Source organism: Thalassophryne amazonica, chromosome 15 (assembly GCF_902500255.1).
Source record: "Thalassophryne amazonica chromosome 15, fThaAma1.1, whole genome shotgun sequence".
In the NCBI taxonomy this organism is placed as follows: Eukaryota; Metazoa; Chordata; class Actinopteri; order Batrachoidiformes; family Batrachoididae; genus Thalassophryne; species Thalassophryne amazonica.
In genome coordinates, this window is record NC_047117.1 from 31,370,397 (window position 1) to 31,393,520 (window position 23,124).

Here is a 23,124-nt window from a genome sequence, read left to right on the forward strand (position 1 = left end):
CGAAAAATTGCGGAAGAGGTGGACATCAGCACTTTTTCGGCACATTCCACTGTGACAGAAGATTTGGCCATGAAAGGAGTTGCAGCGAAATTCATGCCGATGGCTTCGGCACGAAGCTGCTGACGGAGCAAAAGCGCCTTCATGTTGAAGTCTCACAGGACATGCTGGGACATGCCCAGCTCTTCCACAATTTCGCGGATAGTCACACGATGGTCCCACATCACCACAGCTTTCACTTTGGAAATGATCTGGTCATTTCAGCATGTTGATGGCCAACCGGAGCTGGCTCGCTCTCCACCGTTGTGCGGTCATCTTTAAACCAGTTGTACCACTTCTTAATCTGTGTGATGCCCATAGGATCGTCACCGAAAGCCGTGTGAATAATCCGAATGGTTTCCACCTGGCTGTCGCCCAGTTGCTGGCAAAATTTGATGCAGTCGTGCTGCTCCAGTCATTCTGCCATTTTCCTTGCAAAGAAAATCCGACGAGAGACTCCACCCATCCTCACACAAAGGCTGCTTACAAGCAAATAATGCAATCGACGGGCGTGAAAAAATTCACGCATGCGCACAAAGGTTCAAGGTTTGCTCATGCAAGCACACGTGATTCAAATCCATCAGGTTTTTGCAAAAAAATAGAAAGGTCGGATACTTTTTTAACAGACCTCGTGTGTGTGTGTGGTCCAAGTTGGAAAAATCCTGCAGTTCCCCTTTCAGGGAGATCCACGTATATGGATGGAGCTGATATCGATTAGTTACACAATGTTTGCAAGATGAGATTGGCATATAAAAGTTTCACTTTGGTTAGGTGGTTGATTTGTTTCCTGGAGAGAAGGGTAGGAATCAGCACTTCTTGCTGTTGGAGTTGAGTAAAATGCATTGCAGGAGCTTTTGGGGGAAGAAAGTATTCTGGAAGTAGTTCACTTTTTTGTCAGTTTTTCGGTTAGTAAAAATTTGATAAAACCGCTTTTTCCACACACCCGCATACCCGCTCTGAATACATGAAGCGTTTTCAGAGCGTTTCCACATTCACACAACTCAATACGAAACCACCAAAAAAATTAATAAAAATACTTGTATTTGAAGTCGGTCTGTGTAAATCATCATTCCCTGGCTGATTTTGTTCCTGCTTCAGTTACAGAATCCTTGCAGTATTTAATTTGGTGCTTTCTAATATGTTTGATTCAGGTCACGACGTAGCCTCCACCTCACTGAAATAATTAGACAACGGCTCTGAGACACACCTCAGCTCAGAATACCCCCCGCTCCCCCGCAGTCTGTATCAAAGTGGTTCACAGACACGGGGAGTTTTCCTGGATGGAAAAACTGCGGCCGTTATTGCAATTAGTCGGTGGAGTCCAAATCTGTACCATCGGCCAAGTTTATACTGTGAACCGGTTAAACCGGATATATCGTGCACCCCCTACCACACACCTGTCTACATATAAGGTCCCACAGTTGACGGTGCATGTCAGAGCACAAACCAAGCATGAAGTCAAAGGAATCATCTGTAGACCTCAGAGACGGGATCATCTTGACGCACAAATCTGGGAAAGCATACAAAAACATTTCTGCTGCTTTGAGGTGTGCAGCCAATCAAGTGCCAACGGGCTTGTGAATGAGCTAATCAGTTTTTGGCAGAGCAGGGAGAGATGGAAAAGAGAGATGGAGAGTGCATTTGGTAGTCTGAGAACCAGGTTAAGAGCAACTGAACCAAACGCGACGTTTTTTGTTTTTATGATACATAAAACCTGAAATGAAATATTCAGATATTTTTAAGTTAGTGTTTTTCCCTGTATTGCTGTAATTATCAAATTAATGCAAAAATTATTTATCAACTTCAAATAAACACTTGAAATGTTTATTTGAAAAAATTAGTTTTATTTTGAAATAACTGACATTTCAAATTTTTCCAGAATATTCTGATTTTTGGAGATGCACTTATTTGAGACACACTCACTGAACAGAAACTACAGAGCAATTTTAAATTCCATGTATTCTGGCTGAATGTGGTATCTTTTGATCTTCCTGCCAACAGGAGGCCAAAGAGAAGCGCCAGGAACAGATTGCCAAGCGGCGTCGCCTGTCTTCTCTGAGGGCATCTACATCCAAATCGGAGTCCAGCCAAAAGTGAAATCCTATTCAAATAAAGTAATGTTTTGCTGATAATGTAGGCTGTGTAATGTAGTCCTTCTTTCATTTTCCTGAATCCAAACAAGCCATAATGAGTACTTTAACCCTCTGGAGTTGATTGACGAGCCCTCATGTTAAGTCACATGACCCATTTAAGCAGATATAGCACACAATCTGCTCCACTCTGTCTGTTTGAATGCGTGTTGAACATGTAGAATTCAACCTCCACACCACTTTTTAAATTTTGTTTTGCAAACAGCGCCAGCAAATGAGTGATTTCCTCTTTCAGTTGGAGGAGTGAGGGCTGGAATGAAATACAACTCCCTCAACTGCAGCAGGAGACAGGGGAGTTTACATATTGGTGGAAAACTCAGGAGCTAACCAGTCACAATCCCCAACTCCATGGGGGGGTGGGGTGCACACGCACATTTTGTGAATGGGACTTCAGTTTCTCTGTCTGCGACAGAAAAGGAGTACAAAAAATACATAAATAGTGCATTTGGAATAGCGCATCAAGTCTTTATAGCTGCATGAAGATGCTTTTTTTTGGGGGGGGGGGGTTGTTTTCAATCAATCAACATTTATTTATAAAGCACTTTACAGCACCGACTGGTGTCCATAGTGCTTAACATTAAAAACAAATTCACAAAAATAAAACACAGAATAAAATTTTAAAACGACATAAAAAAGAACATAAAAATAACAGAACATGTCACCTCCCCACCAAGTGTGAAAAGCCAGTTTAAATAAAGTCTTTAACTTGTTTTTGGAGGGTCACTAGCACAGCCAGGACAGTCTGTACCAATAAAAATGCTACAAAAACAAGGAATTGGGGAACAATACACATGGATATATTGAGGTGGAATATCTACAAATTTTTGGAGCTACTGATGTGCAGTGGACAGGAATTGTTTTTCTGAGTGGCACAAATATAATTTGTGTGGCATCTTATTGCATGGAAAAAGCCATAAAAAAATGCCTGAACATTTCCTGCATTTTAATTTTTACATTTTTGAAATTTACAATTTATATTTACATTCTGTTATGAAAATGGTTTGTTAAACATATGAGTATTTCAGGTTTTCACAGTAAAAAAAAAAAAAAAAAGATTCGAATTTTAGGTTTTGGGGTGAGTATTGGGTCACCATTTTAATGCAGTATGTCAGAATGAAAGAAAAACTTGTCACACGGTGACACCAGTGACCAGTGACACCCAACAAGGCCAGGTAAACAGTTTAAGTAAATTTATGAAGATAAAAACAAAAGTAGTCAAAAACACCCCAAAATAGCCAAGACTCCAGAGAGTTAAATACATTGGAATGAAATTAACACAAACAGGTGGCTGAACTGTTCAATTAGTGTCAAAAGGTGAAAATACTTTATTAGGAGGGTGAGAAATTACAATGTTTCCTTTGAGCTTTGCCAGACTGACAGTATTACATAAATTTACACATTTTACTGCAGGAGTTATTTTTCCTTGGAATAATTCTAAAGCAAAAAGTGCCAAGAAGTGACACAAAAGGGTTGTTTGATCAAACAAATCTTTAGTAGAATGGGTTCCTGGGTGGTTTAGCATTTCAACTTTATTGGGGGTGGGGTGATTTTTTTAAATGTCACAGAATTCAAGAACAGTTACAGTAACATTTTTTTAAATGGGAGAATTATGGCCTCTGGGTTTGGCACGATACAGATATGACTGAAACCTTACAATAGGTTAGGTGCGTGGTGAATGGATACAGCTGTTATTCCCATTAAGAGCAAGATCACAGCCGGCCAGCCATTGTATGAATGTCAGGTTTGGTTTGTATATGTACAGTACAGACACTTAAGAAGTTACTTAGTTTAAAACAGTTTAATCTGCCAGCCTAGAGCTTTAGTCACACTATATTGTGCTGATGAAAGATCAGATCAGAGAGTACTTGCTGTAGTGGAGCAGATAATTGTGCATTTCTGGAAAGAAGCACCAAAGTTGGCACAAATACTCCTTAGACATTACTCTTGAAAAAACAGTAGCCACTTGAATTTTCAGTACACGGCCAGGGTTGGGGTCAATTGAAGAATTACACAGGGGTCAAAATTTAAAAATGCTCCAGTCATATTGAAAGCTATACCACATTTGTTTGATCATAACGATACCAAAAAGGTATGGTTTGGACTATATGACTGAATGTTATGGAGTTATGGGGTAAAAACAGGTCAATTTCAGTTTGTACAGGGGTCAAAAGTTAAAGTTGCTCCAATTTTGGTAAAAAGCGGTGCAAATTATTGGTTGAACTAATAGGATTAATAAATGAAATAGTTTTGACTGTGTTGAATGGTCTGCAAGGTAAAGGTAGAGCAGTCAACTTTCATTGGATTCTATGACATGTGACATGTTACCCTGTAACATAACTAAGCATGCCACATAGTGCAAACTATTCCTTTTTAAAACCCTATTAACTCTACCAATAATTTGCATCACATTTTGCAATATTTAGAGCAACTTTAATATCTGACCCCTGTACAAACTAATGCTGACCTTTGTTACCATTCTTGCTGTTTTTACCCTGTAACTCCATAACATTCAGTCAGATAGTCCAAACTATACCTTTTTGGTATTGTTGTGATCAGACAAATGTGGTATAGCTTTCAGTATGATTGAAACATTGTTAAATTTTGACCCGTGTAATTCTTCAATTGACCTCTACCTGGCCGCCTACTGAAAATTCAAGTGGTTTCTCAGTTTTTTCAAAAGAGTAATGTCTGAGTATTTGTGCCAACTTTGGTGCTTCTTTCCAGATTTGAATTTCCTCTGTAAATATTCTGTTATCTGCTGCACTACTGATGCTGCATGTTGCCACATTCACAGTACAGACCTGCCTTGTATCCTGAATGGCATCCACCTAGGCAGACAACCAGTCCATCTCCACTTCTGAAAGAGCCAAGCTGATAAAGTCTGTAATGGGCCATGCCTCTTTTTGTGTGTTTGGTTACATTTAAAGTACTAGTGGAACAGCAGCATATTTCATTGCTTTGTAAATTCTTTCATTTGATCTACATTGAAAACTGAAAAAAGTAGTCTCCTTTTATCTATTTTAAATAAGTGCAACTCATGCAAGTTCAATTTGAACATGAGCCATTAAAGAGCTTCAGAATTTTACAAATAAGACTTGTGTGGGCTATCAGGAGCAAACATTAAAATAAGATGATGCTGATCTAGCCCACAAACACCGTCACAGGTTAACTGGCTAAAATCTGCAGATTTACTCCATTAAAGGAAGAAACTTTTTTTTTTTAAACAACCAGTTAGTTAGCTGCTTACCTTAAGCATTCTGGCCAACAACCAGTGCTAGAGTCAAAGTTAGCTTTATTATCAATGCCATGTGTACCAGATGTATGCAAAATTGAAATTGCAGTCCTCTGAGGCCCACGGTGCAAGTGATTAAGAATAGAAATGTAAACATGCAAGAGAGATTAAGAGCATGCAAAATAGAATAAAGTGAAAAGCAAACTTAAAATAGTACAATAATAAAATACTTTGAGCAACCAAAAAAAAAAAAATGCTGTGCAGATTCAAGCTCAAATAGCAGCACACAGCAGCAGCCTGAGTAAAGTGCAGGTGCAAGACTCAAAAGTGGCTGGTGGCGAGACAGTAAACCAATTCCTGGGAATGATCAAGTGTGTGTGACGGAAAACGGTTTCTTGGGGGTGGCAGGGTTGTGTGTGCGCACATGCATGAGTGTAATTAGTTCAAGGGGAGAGTAAAATTCATGTGTATGGGGGCAGAGCAGGGGGAGTTCAGCTTCCTGACAGCCTGGTGGATGAAGCTGTCTTTCAGTGGGCTGGTTCTGGCCCGGAGGCCCTGCAGTCTCCTTCCTGATGGCAGCACACTGAAGAAGCTGTGCGACAAGTGAGTGGGATCACTTAATGCAGAGGACTTTGACAGGTGAGGCATGTTTCAGATGGTCTCACCACACGGAGTTTATTGCAGTACCACACGGTGACGTAGCTGGTCACGATGCTCTCAATGGTGTCTCTAGAAGATGCACATGATGGGAACTGGGGGGGGGGGGGGGGGGGGGGGAGCTCTGAATCTTCACTTTTGGAGGGAGCGGAGATGCTGTTGTGCTTTACTGGACCGTGATGCGGTATGCTGGTCTGGGGGAGGTCATTTGAGATGTTCACACCCAGGAACCCAGTGCTGGTCAGTGGAACGTGCTGTGTGCACACACTTATCTGAAATCTACAACAATCTCATTCTCCACATTCAGAGAGAGAGAGAGAGAGACTCACTTCACTAAGTCTTCTCATCTCCATTGCTGATGAGGCTCACCAGTCGTGTCGTCCGCAAACTTGATGAGGTTGGATCTGTGTGACTGGCAGCTGTCTGCTCCAAGTGTTCACAGATGTTCACTTGTAATTACTCAAGCAATGTTACGAGGTCTTCCCCCCCAGCAACTCAACATAGTATTTTTACATAATGTATTTTGCAAGACTTTTACAGCATAGATGATTATATACGGGGGCCCATTTTAAGTTCTGGTGTTTTCTTGTAGTAGAGCTAAGTTTGAGAGGCTTTTCTGCTGGTTTTGTCACAACCCTGATCAGAGGAGAGCAGCACAGGTCAGCAGCCAATTACACTCACTGGTTACTCCATTAGGTATGTCTTACTTGTACCAGGTTGGACCCCATTTTGCATCCAGAACTGCCCTAGTTCTTTGTGGCATAAATTCAAAAAGGTTTTGGAAATGGTCCTCAGAGATGTTGGTCTATATTGACATGACAGCACCACAGTCACCTATTCAAACCCGCCTATTTTCCAACATCACAGTTTTGTCCGCGCGACTACTGCTCACTTGATATCTTTTTCAGACCATCCTCTGTAAACCGTAGATAGGGTAGTTTAGAAATCCCAGTAGATCAGCATCTGAACTACTCAGACCAGCCCATCTGGCACCAACAACCATGCCACTTTCTAAGTCCCTTAAATACCCTTTCCGCCATTCTGATGCTCCATTTGAACTTTTCACCATATTGAGATAACTGCACTGAGTTGCTGCCATGAGATTGGCTTATTCGCCATTTGTTTTAATTGGACAGGTGTTTGAGTATGTAATGTAAAGACCCTTTAAAAGAGGTCTTTACATTGAGGCCGAGTCAGTGGCAATGAGAAGTGGTTTATGAAGTATTTTCAGCTCATGCCCTTAAATTCTGAAATGCATTCTCTACACTGGAGTCATTTGTTTAAATGTTTGCTTTGTTACCAGGGGAAATTAAAATGTCCAGGTGTCAATGGCTTGGCTCACCCTGTACTTTGTAAATTCATTTATTGCACTAAGTGTAACCATTTTAAAACCTGCTCAATCTATTGACAGATTACCACACTTTATATCCAGGCATTTCCTTTGATTAAACTTGTTATCAATGGAAGTTTTGCATTATGCTGGGAGAAGGGGATGACCTGACTGTTAGATCAGTCAGTCATGGGTACCCCTGCACAAATAGTCTCAGAATGTTTTGCTGCAGAGCGGAAGGACAAAGAACAAGGGTTTGTGAAGTTACAAACATTTCCATAGATTTTAATTTTTTCCTCCATTCAATACATTCGGCAAAAATACGTAAACATGTTACTCAGTTATCAGTACCGCACACAGCCCTTAACCCTGTAGTTATTGTCCAGCAACCACTGACTTCCTCGCAGACTTCCTCAGTCTGCAACTCGGTGACACCTGGCGATGGACTTGACCCACATTCCTTTGACCCCATGAAGCCCCAACAGCCTTCAAAGGAATTCTGATGTTGGACTGGTGTCTAGCTGAAGGGCACGTTAAGTTGTACATCTGAGAGACAAATATGGACACAGCCACAGCCTGGTCCTGGAGGTACCGGGGTAGGCCCTGGAGGCTCCAGGACCGCCAGCCACTCTGAAGGTCCTGAACCAGACCTGAAGGACTCTGTAAGCTCTTCATGACCTGCAGAGATCCAAATGACATTCAGTCAATATTTACACCCAACCATAGATGTTTAGTAACTGTCCGGATTGGGAGAAACTGGACTGAACCTGGACAGAGGTCATCTTCTCCGCCACCCTGTGATAAGTTCTTCTGTACAGTTTAACAGTGAGAGTAAACAGTCGCACTGTGTAGCTTTGCTTGGGTACATTTGCCTCAAAACCTTCCACCAGTTGAAGTTCCTCTTCTGCAATACCAACAACATATTTTAAGAAATAAAGAGGTAGTGCACACTTATTGTCATCTTAAAAACAAACCTAACATATACAGACCTTTGTCATCTTTAGTTGGGGGAAGCATTTGATTCATCAGAGCCTCTGATGTGTTCAGAGCCGAGTCTAGTCCCACACTGATGGCTTGTACCATGAGTGACTGCTTAGCCACACCATCAGCCGTGTAACCGTTAAAACCAGTCACCCGCTGTGCCCTCCCCATCACCCACATGACCGTGTGCAGCACACAGACCATAGTTCCATTAGCAGCACCGCTCACGGTGTCCTGGATCTCCAGTATCTTTTTCTTTGCACGAATACCAATCTGTCAAGTACAAAATCACAGACATTACTTCTACCTTTTTTTAACCATCAGAGGTCTTCATTTCTGCTTCTCATTAGAATTTGAAAAAAATAAGGATGTTCACCTGCTCTGTGGGTTCGTGAAGCACTGGGAATGCAGTTTCCAGCCAGTCAAGACTTTTACAAGCAATGTCATTTGCAAGTGAAACTAAAGAGGGAGAGGAAGAAAAAGAATCCGGTTATTGATTAAAAAAAAAAAAAAAAAAACATGAAGCAATTATCTTCATTTAACTACATCATAGCATTTCAACTTGTGTCCCATGAACAGATTGAAATGCATTCCTAACTTTCCATTTAGCAAAGAGTGGAGCAAGAAAAGTTAGAACAATAGGGAGGGTGGGTGGTGATGCCCTGGTTTAGGATTTCATTTCTCTGCAATAAACAAAGTCTTGCAATTTCAAATATTTAGATATGTTCCAACTTCAAAAGTTGCATACACTTCAAAAATGGTGCAATGGCTTCATACATTTCTGAAAATCTACTGGATTTCTGACATGTCTGGTTCTACTTCTAGAAGTAGACCCATTCTGATATTGCAAGGAACACGAGTATGAAACAAATCACTACAGCTTACGTTTTACTACAATCCCTGGCAAAAATTATGGAATCACCAGCCTCAGAGGATGTTCATTCAGTTGTTTAATTTTGTAGAAAAAAAAAGGCAGATCACAGACATGACACAAAACTAAAGTCATTTCAAATGGCAACTTTCTGGCTTTAAGAAACACTATAAGAAATCAAAAAAAAAAAAAATTGTGGCAGTCAGTAACAGTTACCTTTTTAGACCAAGCAGAGGAAAAAAATATGGAATCACTCAATTCTGAGGAAAAAATTATGGAATCACCCTGTAAATTTTCATCCCCCAAATTAACACCTGCATCAAATCAGATCTGCTCATTTACATTGACCCTTTGCCATGACATTGACCCTATGCGTCTTTTTGCAAGGAATGTTTTTGCAGTTTTTACTCGATGGCAAGATGCATTATCTTGAAAAATTATATCATCCCCAAACATCATTTCAATTGTCCAAAATATCAACATAAACTTGTGCATTTATTGATGATGTAATGACAGCCATCTCCCCAGTGCCTTTACCTGACATGCAGCCCCATATCATCAATGACTGTGGAAATTTACATGTTCTCTTCAGGCAGTCATCTTTATAAATCTCATTGGAAAGGCACCAAACAAGAGTTCCAGCATCATCACCTTGCCCAATGCAGATTCGAGATTCATCACTGAATATGACTTTCATCCAGTCATCCACAGTCCACAATTGCTTTTCCTTAGCCCATTGTAACCTTGTTTTTTTTCTGTTTAGGTGTTAATGATGCCTTTCGTTTAGCTTTTCTGTATGTAAATCCCATTTCCTTTAGGTGATTTCTTACAGTTCGGTCACAGACGTTGACTCCAGTTTCCTCCCATTCGTTCCTCGTTTGTTTTGTTGTACAATTTTTCGATTTTTGAGACATATTGCTTTAAGTTTTCTGTCGACGCTTTGATGTCTTCCTTGGTCTACCAGTATGTTTGCCTTTAACCTTCCCATGTCGTTTGTATTTGGTCCAGAGTTTAGACACAGCTGACTGTGAACAACCAACATCTTTTGCAACATTGCGTGATGATATACTCTCTTTTAAGAGTTTGATAATGCTCTGTTTCAATTGACATCTCTCGTGTTGGAGCCATGATTCATGTCAGTCCACTTGGTGCAACAGCTCTCCAAGGTGTGTTCACTCCTTTTTAGATGCAGACTAACGAGCAGATCTGATATGATGCAGGTGTTAGTTTTGGGGATGAAAATTTACAGGGTGATTCCATAATTTTTTCCTCTGCTTGGTCTAAAAAAGTAACCGTTACTGACTGCCACAATCTTTTTTTCTTGATTTCTTATAGTGTTTCTTAAAGCCAGAAAGTTGCCATTTGAAATGACTTTAGTTTTGTGTCATGTCTGTGATCTGCTTTTTTTTTCTACAAAATTAAACAACTGAGTGAACATCCTCCGAGGCCGGTGATTCCATAATTTTTGCCAGGGGTTGTAGAAGTAGGAGTGATTGTCCAAGCAGACAAAACTTGAGGACTTAGAGGATGTGTGACAAGAAACCAGACTTGTGTTCAACTATAAGAGGTAGTAGAAGACTGTTTTTCCACCATGACCCTCTCCATGAACTTTCCAGAGAAACAGTCAGAACACCATCTTCCCACTCCACTATGGACCATCTGTGCTCCAGTAATTATGTGATGGTAGATCACAACATGAGACCCCATTAAAACTGAATTACATTAATTTTCTTGTTTATGAATTGTAGTAAAGTTTTTTTTTTGTTTTTTTTAAATGGTGAAATTTCTAGAACATACAATTTTGAAATTATGTAGCACAAGATTGTGTAGGCTTGTAGGTTTTCACTCTGAAGTATCAAATTATTTCACCGATTAGAGTAAATGGGTGCAGATTGTTGATCTTTGATGGCACATAAGCAACAGTGGGCCCAGTGGACACCAGAAACTTAGATTTCATTTCATAAATCCCATGAAAACCAAAGGCTGACTTTGCATGTGCCTGCCTGAACAATCCTAGACATGTCCCACTGTGCCAACATTCCCATTTAAACTTAGGGGAGGTGATGGTCAAGTGGTTAAGCACTGGGCTTGAGACCAGAGGATCCTCAGTTCAAATCCCAGTCTGACCGGAAAATAACTAAGGGCCCTTGGGCAAGGTCCTTACTCCCCTAGTTGCTCCCAGTGTGTAGCGAGTACCTTGTATGGCAGCACCCTCATATCGGGGTGAATGTGAGGCATTATTTGTAAAGCACTTTGAGCATCTGATGCAGATAGAAAATCACTATATAAATGCAGTCCATTTAAAACTAATATATAACTGCAAATTACAATTTAAAAGCTGCCAACATGGCACAGTCCAAAATTTCAAAGTTGTTTTTAGATCCATTCACTCATTGGTGCTCATGCCAATAGTTCCAGATCTCATGTAATTTTAACATTGGACACTGCAGAAACTAAAACATTAAAACTGCATGTTAAAAAAAAAAAAAATCCGGTCCACAATCACAAGTGTCTTGGCGTGATTTCACATAACTGTACGAGTCGGAGTGAAAACTTGCAAGAGAGCTCACTTGAGTTTCTGAAGCCTTGTTCAGACAGCCAGTGTAAAAAAAAAAAATAAAGAAAAGTGTAAAAACCCAAATCCATTTCCAGCCTCATTCATATGTAGCTTTAAATAATTTTCAAGTCTCATTTTTGCAATCAACTGTCTAAATGCACACATCAGGTTCCAACTGCAAGCACCTGAAGAGCATGTTAATCTGAGATGTGGCATGACCATTCTTCACCACAGCATCAACAATACAACTTATAACAAACAAGTTCTACTTCCTGTTAGATAAGATCTCCTTCGTGTCTGCAGCAAATTCACATAATACATGCAAATGCACACATGCTTTGCAAAACAAAATGACAAAAATCCTTCCCCTGCTTTGGTATAAGGCTTAGAACCTATTACTTATTGGGAACGCTGGATGTGTTTAGGTAGAATGTTCCTCGGTTTTGTAAAACCTTAGGTTATGGACCTTGCAAAATGCTGAGTTAATAGAAAGACTGAGTCCAGTCCCTACAGTTTGCCATGATAGCTCAACTATAAATGATATAACATTATGTAGCAAATTTTTATTTTTGTTTTGTTCCTAGGTACAGTGTGTTTTCCTAACCTGTTATGCCTTAAATAAATAGAAAATAACTGTTATTCAGAAACTTTGCTACTGTGATCAGGACAATGATATTTTGAAATTTGTCTGTTTAAGAATATTCTCGATTCGCCTTCACTACTACTGAGTAGTCTTCTAGAATATTCTTTAACTGCTAGAACTGTCCAGAATTTTCTAGAAGTTTCCAAAATTATCTAGAAATTTCAAGAAACTTTTAGAATGTTAAAAAAAAAAAAAAAAAATCAAAGTTTGTGCTGAATGTAGTCATTTTTCCATAGACTTTAGACATAAGCAGTTGAAATATAACACTTAGAAGCCAGGAACAAAAATTGTGTTACATAGTGTAATGAATATCAAATCAATTTTATTTATATAGCGCCAAATCACAACAGTTGCCCCAAGGCGCTTTATATTGCAAGGCAAAAGCCATACAATAATTACAGAAAAACCCCAACGGTCAAAACGACCCCCTATGAGCAAGCACTTGGTGACAGTGGGAAGGAAAAACTCCCTTTTAACAGGAAGAAACCTCCAGCAGAACCAGGCTCAGGGAGGGGCAGTCCTCTGCTGGGACTGGTTGGGGCTGAGGGGAGAGAATCAGGAAAAAGACATGCTGTGGAAGACAGCAGAGATCAATCACTAATGATTAAATGCAGAGTGGTGCATACAGAGCAAAAAGAGAAAGAAACAGTGCATCATGGGAACCCCTCAGCAGTCTAAGTCTATAGCAGCATAACTAAGGGATGGTTCAGGGTCACCTGATCCAGCCCTAACTATAAGCTTTAGCAAAAAGGAAAGTTTTAAGCCTAATCTTAAAAGTAGAGAGGGTGTCTGTCTCCCTGATCCGAATTGGGAGCTGGTTCCACAGGAGAGGAGCCTGAAAGCTGAAGGCTCTGCCTCCCATTCTACTCTTAAAAACCCTAGGAACTACAAGTAAGCCTGCAGTCTGAGAGCGAAGCGCTCTATTGGGGTGATATGGTACTAAGAGGTCCCTAAGATAAGATGGGACCTGATTATTCAAAACCTTATAAGTAAGAAGAAGAATTTTAAATTCTATTCTAGAATTAACAGGAAGCCAATGAAGAGAGGCCAATATGGGTGAAATATGCTCTCTCCTAGTCCCCGTCAGTACTCTAGCTGCAGCATTTTGAATTAACTGAAGGCTTTTCGGGGAACTTTTAGGACAACCTGATAATAATGAATTAATAGTCCAGCCTAGAGGAAATAAATGCATGAATTAGTTTTTCAGCATCACTCTGAGACAAGACCTTTCTAATTTTAGAGATATTGCGCAAATGTAAAAAAGCAGTCCTACATATTTGCTTAATATGCGCATTGAAGGACATATCCTGATCAAAAATGACTCCAAGATTTCTCACAGTATTACTAGAGGTCAGGGTAATGCCATCCAGAGTAAGGATCTAGTTAGACACCATGTTTCTAAGATTTGTGGGGCCAAGTACAATAACTTCAGTTTTATCTGAATTTAAAAGCAGGAAATTAGAGGCCATCCATGTCTTTATGTCTGTAACACATTCCTGCAGTTTAACTAATTGGTGTGTGTCCTCTGGCTTCATGGATAGATAAAGCTGGGTATCATCTGCATAACAATGAAAATTTAAGCAATGCTTTCTAATAATACTGCCTAAGGGAAGCATGTATAAAGTGAATAAAATTGGTCCTAGCACAGAACCTTGTGGAACAGACTAATTTACCTTAGTCTGTGCAGAAGATTCCCCATTTACATGAACAAATTGTAAACTATTAGATAAATATGATTCAAACCACCGCAGCACAGTGCCTTTAATACCTATGGCATGCTCTAATCTCTAATAAAATTTTATTGTCAACAGTATCAAAAGCAGCACTGAGGTCTAACAGGACAAGCACAGAGATGAGTCCACTGTCTGAGGCCATAAGAATATCGTTTGTAACCTTCACTAATGCTGTTTCTGTACTATGATGAATTCTGAAACCTGACTGAAACTCTTCAAATAGACCATTCCTCTGCAGATCAGTTAGCTGTTTTACAACTACCCTTTCAAGAATTTTTGAGAGAAAAGGAAGGTTAGAGATTGGCCTATACTTAGCTAAGATAGCTGGGTCAAGTGATGGCTTTTTAAGTAATGGTTTAATTACTGCCACCTTAAAAGCCTGTGGTACATAGCCAACTAATAAAGATAGATTGATCATATTTAAGATTGAAGCATTAAATAATGGTAGGGCTTCCTTGAGCAGCCTGGTAGGAATGGGGTCTAATAGACATGTTGATGGTTTGGAGGAAGTAACTAATGAAAATAAGTCAGACAGAACAATCGGATAGAAAGAGTCTAACCAAATACCAGCATTACTGAAAGCAGCCAAAGATAACGATATGTCTTTGGGATGGTTATGAGTAATTTTTTCTTTAATAGTTAAAATTTTATTAGCAAAGAAAGTCATGAAGTCATTACTAGTTAAAGTTAAAGGAATACTCGGCTCAATAGAGCTCTGACTCTGTCAGCCTGGCTACAGTGCTGAAAAGAAACCTGGGGTTGTTCTTATTTTCTTCAATTAGTGATGAGTAGTAAGATGTCCTAGCTTTACAGAGGGCTTTTTTATACAGCAACAGACTTTTTCCAGGCTAAGTGAAGATCTTCTAAATTAGTGAGACGCCATTTCCTCTCCAACTTACGGGTTATCTGCTTTAAGCTGCGAGTTTGAGAGTTATACCACGGAGTCAGGCACTTCTGATTTAAGGCTCTCTTTTTCAGAGGAGCTACAGCATCCAAAGTTGTGCTCAATGAGGATGTAAAACTATTGATGAGATAATCTATCTCACTCAGAGTTTAGGTAGCTACTCTGCACTGTGTTGGTATATGGCATTGGAGAACATAAAGACGGAATCATATCCTTAAACCTAGTTACAGCGCTTTCCGAAAGACTTCTACTGTAATGAAACTTATTCCCCACTGCTGGGTAGTCCATTAAAGTAAATGTTATTAAGAAATGATCAGACAGAAGGGGATTTTAAGGGAATACTGTTAAGTTTTCAATTTCCATACCATAAGTCAAAACAAGATCTAAAGTATGATTAAAGTGGTGGGTGGACTCATTTACATTTTGAGCAAAGCCAATTGAGTCTAATAATAGATTAAATGCAGTGTTGAGGCTGTCATTCTCAGCATCTATGTGGATGTTAAAATCGCCCTCTATAATTATCTTATCTGAGCTAAGCACTAAGTCAGACAGAAGGTCTGAAAATTCACAGAGAAACTCACAGTAATGACCAGGTGGACGATAGATAAATAAAACTGGTTTTTGAGACTTCCAATTTGGATGGACAAGACTAAGAGTCAAGCTTTCAAATGAATTAAAGCTCTGTCAGGGTTTTTGATTAATTAATAAGCTGGAGTGTAAGATTGCTCCTAATCCTCCGCCTCGGCCCGTGCTACGAGCGTTCTGGCAGTTAGTGTGACTCGGGGGTGTTGACTCATTTAACATTCATCCTGCTGTAACCAGGTTTCTGTAAGGCAGAATAACTCAATATGTTGATCAATTATTATATCATTTACTAACAGGGACTTAGAAGAGAGAGACCTAATGTTTAATAGACCACATTTAACTGTTTTAGTCTGTGGTGCAGTTGAAGGTGCTATATTATTTTTTCTTTTTGAATTTTTATGCTTAAATAGATTTTTACTGGTTGTTGGTGGTCTCGGAGCAGGCACCGTCTCTACAGGGATGGGGTAATGAGGGGATGGCAGGGGGAGAGAAGCTGCAGAGAGGTGTGTAAGACTACAACTCTGCTTCCTGGTCCCAACCCTGGATAGTCACAGTTTGGAGGGTTTAATAAAGTTGGCCAGATTTCTAGAAATGAGAGCTACTCCATCCAAAGTGGGATGGATGCCGTCTCTCCTAACAAGACCAGGTTTTCCCCAGCAGCTTTGCCAATTATCTATTAAGCCCACCTCATTTTTTGGACACCACTCAGACAGCCAGCAATTCAGGGAGAACATGCGGCTAAACATGTATAATATAAAGGATAAACTCAAACTCTGATGCACCACATCAATTCAAATAGCTGTGTTTTGGTTATTTGCATCTCAGATACAAGTACAAATAGATTCAAAAACAGTTTCTACGCAACTGCTGTTAGAGCTATGAATGTCACTGGAACCAAAGAGCTATGTCACACTTGAAATGAGTGCAATATTTGTTCATGTGCAATTTTTACTGCCACTGAAATATCCAGTTCGTACATACTTTTCTTTTATATACAGTCACTGTACTACTACATACTTTTAAAATTTTTTGCTTCACTTGTTTATTTTCTTTTCTTCCCCAGACCTTTTAAGTCTGCATGTGGTTTACTCAGGTTGATATCTGCACCTTAACTTTTGTTCTACTTGTTACAATGACAAATCTGAAATTTGCCACCTGCTGCACATCGCCATCTGATGGATGTGTCTGGTCTTCTCACAGATACATGAATGAAATTAGCAGCAGGCATACATGTGCAGGGGTGGTGGTAGCCAAGTGGTTAATGCGCTTGATTTCAGTGCAGAAGGTTCCGGGTTCAAATCCCACCCCTGCCACATTTCTCCATGTAATGTGGAGTTGCGTCATGAAGGGCATCCAGCGTAAAGCCTGTGCCAATTCAACATGCTGTGGCGACCCTGAGTGCAGCCGAAGGGACTTTACTTTATTGTTCTACACAATATGCAAATGGGACCCCACCCCACTCCCAGATTTGACTTCCAGTTCTAAAGGAAGTGGTTATCTGTATGGATGCGAGGGCAATCAGTGTGTTTTTCTAGCTGCTGTCACATCACATTTTAGTGGTCATGTGATCAATTAGTTTTTCCACACCTGATGGAAAAATGCATAAACTAACACTGACCCTACTGTTAACAACTGCCCCAAACACTACCATATCTCAAGGCACGTCGTGATTCAGCATCACAAAATATACATTCATCTATTGGTTTGTGATATTGTCATGAAAAGCGCAAAAATTTCCTAACAGAAGCACAAATTTATTCTAATAAATTCCGTGAGGGGTACACAAAATTAAAAGTGCTGTGGAGGGGGTGGGGTCTAGGGGGGGGTTATGGTTAGGCTTAGGGGTAGGGTTAGTAATAAGATAAAAAAAAAAACTGTTACAAAAATTTGACTCATTTTGTGACGAGAGCACAAAATTAACATGAGACTGGGTTTCCCAAACAACCACACAGTCTGATGACAAACTGAAGTCATGTGATCACACCTTCCAGTTGCCACCATTTCCCCACACTGGAGAAACAGATTGTGTAATTGTTCTAGCACACCAGAAGGATAGCCATTCAGATTTCTGGAGGCAGAATAAGGCTTTAGGTTGGTGTGACCAAACGTCCTGTTTTCCCAGGACACATCCTGGTTTCTCTGAGTAATAATTTTCTATCCATACAGAGGAAGCATACTTTAAATGTATTGAAATTATAAGGCATCTGAGTAAACTTCGAGTATCTCATTGCCGGGTGTCCTGTTTTTTTGGTAGTCAAAATATGGTCACCCTACTTTAGGTGCCTAAGACAAAGTTCAAGGTCTGACTTACAAGTTACTGCCACAAGTGTGAAAAAAATTCTGTGATAGACAAAACTAATACTCAACATGTCTCTAGAGCAAAAAAAAATGTCTTTTCAGTGGTGCTTGAAAAAAAAAGATGCATTTTTGTAGTCATTTATTGGCAACTTGTGTCAAAAACCAAGCAAAAAAAATTTTTTTTTTGGTGACAAAGTTTTGCACTTCATGTCAGGAGGTCTGTATCACAGTATCAAAACATTGATGTATTTTAAGGTTTTAAACTATTGTGTATAAGATCTTGATTTGCATGGTATCTAGTTTTTAAGGATTCCTCTTTCTGGTTTCTAATTGACCTGGTGTCTCAAAGTCTGGTGACAAAAGTGGCAATGAGTTCTCCCAAAGGTAAGATTTACATTTATTTCTAATATATGACACCAAGTATGGCACTGACATGCATGTGCTATATACCATTTTAATCAACAAAACAAGATAAAGCAGATAAGCCATTGGGACGTGCTGTATCCCCAGTTTTGTAAAAGCTGGAGTCCAAATACTGACTCCACCTACTGTGAAATGCAAATGTGTGAAAAAAAATGACTTAAAGAACAAACAAACATCATTTTGTCACTTTTCATTGTAGATGCCTGAAAACTTAACTTGATGAACCCAACAATATGCCGTATCACAAGATAGACTATTGTGTTGATATCTGGTCCTGGAAAAAAAAAATGCAAGCTTTTTTAAGAATTGAATTTTGGGTCCTGGTGCCCACCTGAAAAATCACAATATATGTACTATCATTAGTATCTCACACATTGTGCCCCAATTTTTTTCAAAAGAGTATGCCAATGTGCATGAAAAGGCATAAATTGGCTTATTTTCATATGATTTCAGAGTGAATGAGAGATAATGCCAAGAAAAAAAAAAACAATTCATTGGGAATACACCAAAAACTTTTTTTTTAACCTAATGTTTACTGTGTGATAAATGTGTGTCTAGTTCTCATGTACTGAGAATTATTATAGATCTACATGGAGAGATGTGTATTTACATTTGTTATGTTTGAGCGTTGTCAGTGCCTTTAATGAATCCTTCATGGCTATTAAACTATCAACATTTTTGCATTTTTCTTTTCAGATCTAAATTCCTGAGATATTTTTACTTTAGAATCAATGAAATTTCATTGAATTATGTCATGTTGAAAATTTGTCCATTTTGGCAGTCAAATCTAAGTCAGACCTTGAACCTTGTCCTATCAACTTTGTGAATAATTTCATCTTAAATGGTTTAGGGTGTAATTGCCCCTCAAATACTTCCAAGTTTGAACAATAATTACAATTCTGGATGAGTGCTTTGTGCAATTCCACAAGTTCTGCAATGAAGTAGAATTTCAATGTGGTGCAGGTCCACTTTCGGAACATGTCTGATTCACATACTGCGTTGAACTTTCACAATTTGACACCGTCAGTGTCTTTTATTTCCAAAAGCAGAGGCCTGCTGACCAGCAAGGCCACTGCCACCGTTTAACAGAGATTTTTATGAATCCAGCCTATGGCTGCACAGCGTACATACTCTGAGGCTCCAGTTTGATGATGACAGGCAGCACTGTGTCACAGGCCACTGTGCCCAGAGCCACCACACTGTTCTCCATCACCTCACACACAGACGTCAGGTTTGGGTGGCTGCATTTGGTGCCGACATACAGGACGGTCAGCTTTGCACAGAGAGAACGAACCAATGGCAGCTCAGTCAGCCGGACAGCTGCACTCTGCATCTTCTGCAGAAAAAACACAGTTCACGGCCGCATTAAGAAATTAACACTTATCAGAAAGTTTGATCACATTATGCCCATTTTGGCATCTCTTCAATGGCTTCCTGTCCTTGTGAGATCAGAGTTTAAGGTTCTGCTACCAAACTAAAAATTGTTCAGGGACTGGCGCCTCCCTATTTAGCTGACCTAATTAAACCCTATGTACTGGCCCAGGCTTTGTGTTCTCAGAGTGCAGGACTACTTAGCGTTCCTAAGGTGAATAAAAAGTCTGTGGGTCACAGAGCTTTCTCTTATCGTGCCCCTGTTCTGTGGAAAGATCTCCCTGCGTCAATGAAACAGATTCTGCAGAGACTTTCAAGTCCAGACTTAAGACGCACTTATTTTCCCTTTCATATGGCTAGCATACTGGCATAGTATGTTACTATGCTTTTTACTCTTAATTCATTTTTTTTAGGAATTGTTTTTGTAATTTGTGTTGGTAGCATGTCCCAAGCAGAGGATCACCCCTTTGAGTCTGGTCTGCTTGACATTTCTTCCTCACAGGGAGTTTTTCCTTACCACTATCACCTGTGTGCATGCTCTGTGGGTTGGTAAGGTTAGACCTTGCTTGTGTGAAGCACCTTGAGGCAACTTTGTTGTGATTTGGCACTATATAAAATGAAATAAATTGAAATCCCAATCACAATGAGCATAAAACAGCCTGCCTGAATACTTTATTTAGGACACTTTAATTCTATATGCAAGTCAAACAGATCACCTGAATGAAAGCCTTGTAAACAGTCTGTTTTGATTGAACTCACCTGGTTGTTATTCCTCGGCATGTTTGTCACTTTAATGGAAAAATTGAAAAATGAGCAAACATGTGAAATTCTCAGTTTTTGTCACATTATAACCTAATCCCAAATAAGCGGACCTCTAAACACTCACCCTTTAAAATCCTGAAGCAGACACAGACGGTGATCACTCACAACACGTGATCTGCTAAATCCAGCGCACCTGTCCTCAAAGCTTGCAGAAGCTCTCTGCTGTTCTCGCGATATGTCAAGTCAATCAACACGTGATGATGCAAGTGTGCTTTAAAATGTGAGGTCAAAAAAAAAAAAAAAAAGGGAGGGGAGAAAACAAGGTGGAGGACATTAAACCCGTTCCCAGTAAATATGCAGAAGAAAAAAGATTTTAAAAATATTTTTGTTTTGTCTTGTTTGTTAATGTATTTGCTGAAATATGTATTTGCTGTTAAAAATATATTATTTTCATTTGTCTCTCAGTAGGATTAGTAAATTTTTTCAGACGATCGCCACATGATATAGTGGATTAAACAAATCTATCAAAAATAAGTATCCATTAAATTTAAATTGCCTTATTAATTTCACAATAATCAATACACTGAGAATCACACTTATATTTCCATGACACACCATAAACGACTGAATTATTGCCCAGATTCACATTTGACAGTCTTAGTTGTGAAATATGTGTAATATTTATTCATAAGAAAAGTGTGTGACTTTTCACCTTTTAAATACATAATTTGTTTTATGTGAGAAAATCTTGAAAATCTGAAAAAACAATCATTTTACTGTTGACTGATTGTCAGACACTATTTTTGTGTTCTCGACAAAGATGTGAATGTATTTTACTTTGGAATTTTTTTTTTGTCTGTGTGTTTGTGCGCGCACATGCCTGTGTGCACATGTGTATACTTACACTATGCCAACATTTTGTGCACCCAATAATTTGGTAACTATGTAGTGCTTTATGTTGTTTTTCTTTATCAACTAAGTAAAAAAATAAATAAAGTAAAATAAAAAATCATTTTATTTTCATAACATTTCTTTAAAAGAAGGCATGAAATTTCAGCTATAGTTTTCCCCTTACCAAAAAGTAGTACATGCAAGTATGTTTCAAGTATACTTCCAGTTTACTTTTTATATACTTATCAGTACTATTTTTTGGTAAGGGTCCAAAAAGCACACAAGAGACTCAAGTCTGAATTGTTTCATTTCAACTCCATTGTGATGGTGTGCAAAGGCAAACTTGCAAAAAAAAAAAAAAAAAAAAAAAAAAAAAAAAAAATTCTCTCTGTCCAAATATTTATGGACTTGACTGCAGGAGGAATTGTGGAAATGAGAACAGGAAGATGAACATGATGAATGCAGACATCCATGAGATGACATGATGATGAATGATGTACTGATTGATAAAAAGCTTTTTCTGTTCCCCTCTCAAGCCTTGGCACTGGTTGTGAATAATTCTAACATCATTTTGTGTTTTTTGGGGGGACATTAGTGTAAAGTCACTCATAGGATTTGATTATTATGACTGATTTACTTCAGAGAGGTAATGGTCTGGGGATGAGAGCAGTGACCTTGTGAGCATATGTAGGATTATTAATTCAGGTCCTCATACAGTAGTGTTCAGAATAATAGTAGTGCTATGTGACTAAAAAGATTAATCCAGGTTTTGAGTATGTTTCTTATTGTTACATGGGAAACAAAGTACCAGTAGATTCAGTCTATTCTCACAAATCCAACAAGACCAAGCATTCATGATATGCACACTCTTAAGGCTATGAAATTGGGCTATTAGTAAAAAAAAAAAAAAGCAGAAAAGCGGGTGTTCACAATAATAGTAGCATCTGCTGTTGACGCTACAAACTCAAAACCTTTATGTTCAAACTGCTTTTTTAGCAATCCTGTGAATCACTAAACTAGTATTTAGTTGTATAACCACAGTTTTTCATGATTTCTTCACATCTGCGAGGCATTAATTTTGTTGGTTTGGAACCAAGATTTTGCTGATTTACTAGTGTGCTTGTGGTCAATGTCTTGTTGAAACACCAATTTCAAGGGCATGTCCTCTTCAGCATAAGGCAACATGACCTCTTCAAGTATTTTGACATATCCAGACTGATCCATGATACCTGGTATGCGATATATAGGCCCAACACCATAGTAGGAGAAACATGCCCATATCATGATGCTTGCACCACCATGCTTCACTGTCTTCACTGTGAACTGTGGCTTGAATTCAGAGTTTGGGGGTCGTCTCACAAACTGTCTGTGGCCCTTGGACCCAAAAAGAACAATTTTACTCTCGTCAGTCCACAAAATATTCCTCCATTTCTCTTTAGGCCAGTTGATGTGTTCTTTGGCAAATTGTAACCTCTTCTGCACGTCTTTTATTTAACAGAGGGACTTTGCGGGGGATTCTTGCAAATAAATTTGCTTCACACAGCACTTACAGGTAACAGGTAACACTTACAGGTAACTCCAGACTGTCTTTGATCATCCTGGAGCTGATCAATGGGTGAGCCTTTGCCATTCTGGTTATTCTTCTATCATTTTGATGGTTGTTTTCCATTTTCTTCCACACGTCTCTGTTTTTTTGTCCA

General features: G+C 39.2%; 2 protein-coding genes across 2 annotated transcripts in view; one reads left to right on the forward strand and one right to left on the reverse strand.

The window, feature by feature from the left end:
* Window positions 1-2,171, forward strand: part of rps6 (ribosomal protein S6) — a 29,364-nt gene extending 27,193 nt beyond the window's left edge. The window contains exon 6 of the mRNA XM_034188153.1: window positions 2,038-2,171. Coding sequence (XP_034044044.1) covers window positions 2,038-2,133 — 96 coding nt within the window. The 3' untranslated portion in view covers window positions 2,134-2,171. The remainder of the gene's footprint in view (window positions 1-2,037) is intronic.
* A 5,493-nt stretch (window positions 2,172-7,664) lies between these two features.
* LOC117526118 (perilipin-2-like) lies at window positions 7,665-20,599 on the reverse strand. The gene is made up of 6 exons (XM_034188143.1): window positions 20,531-20,599; window positions 19,532-19,736; window positions 8,763-8,845; window positions 8,395-8,659; window positions 8,173-8,309; window positions 7,665-8,083 (listed from the first exon to the last, which is right to left on the reverse strand). The coding sequence occupies exons 1-6, from the start codon at window positions 20,549-20,551 to the stop codon at window positions 7,781-7,783; spliced, it is 1,014 nt and encodes a 337-aa protein (XP_034044034.1). The 5' UTR covers window positions 20,552-20,599; the 3' UTR covers window positions 7,665-7,780.
* Between the last annotated feature and the right edge of the window lie 2,525 nt (window positions 20,600-23,124).

What these genes read in the sequence shown, in the direction of transcription:
- LOC117526118 (XM_034188143.1), bottom strand. Translation starts at nt 20,551, where the DNA reads ATGCCGAGGAATAACAACCAG. An exon ending in CATCAAACTGGAGCCTCAGA is followed by an intron (nt 8,846 to 19,531) that starts GTATGTACGCTG and finishes CTCCCTCTTTAG; the next exon opens with TTTCACTTGCAAATGACATT. An exon ending in CCCAACTAAAGATGACAAAG is followed by an intron (nt 8,310 to 8,394) that starts GTCTGTATATGT and finishes TTGGTATTGCAG; the next exon opens with AAGAGGAACTTCAACTGGTG.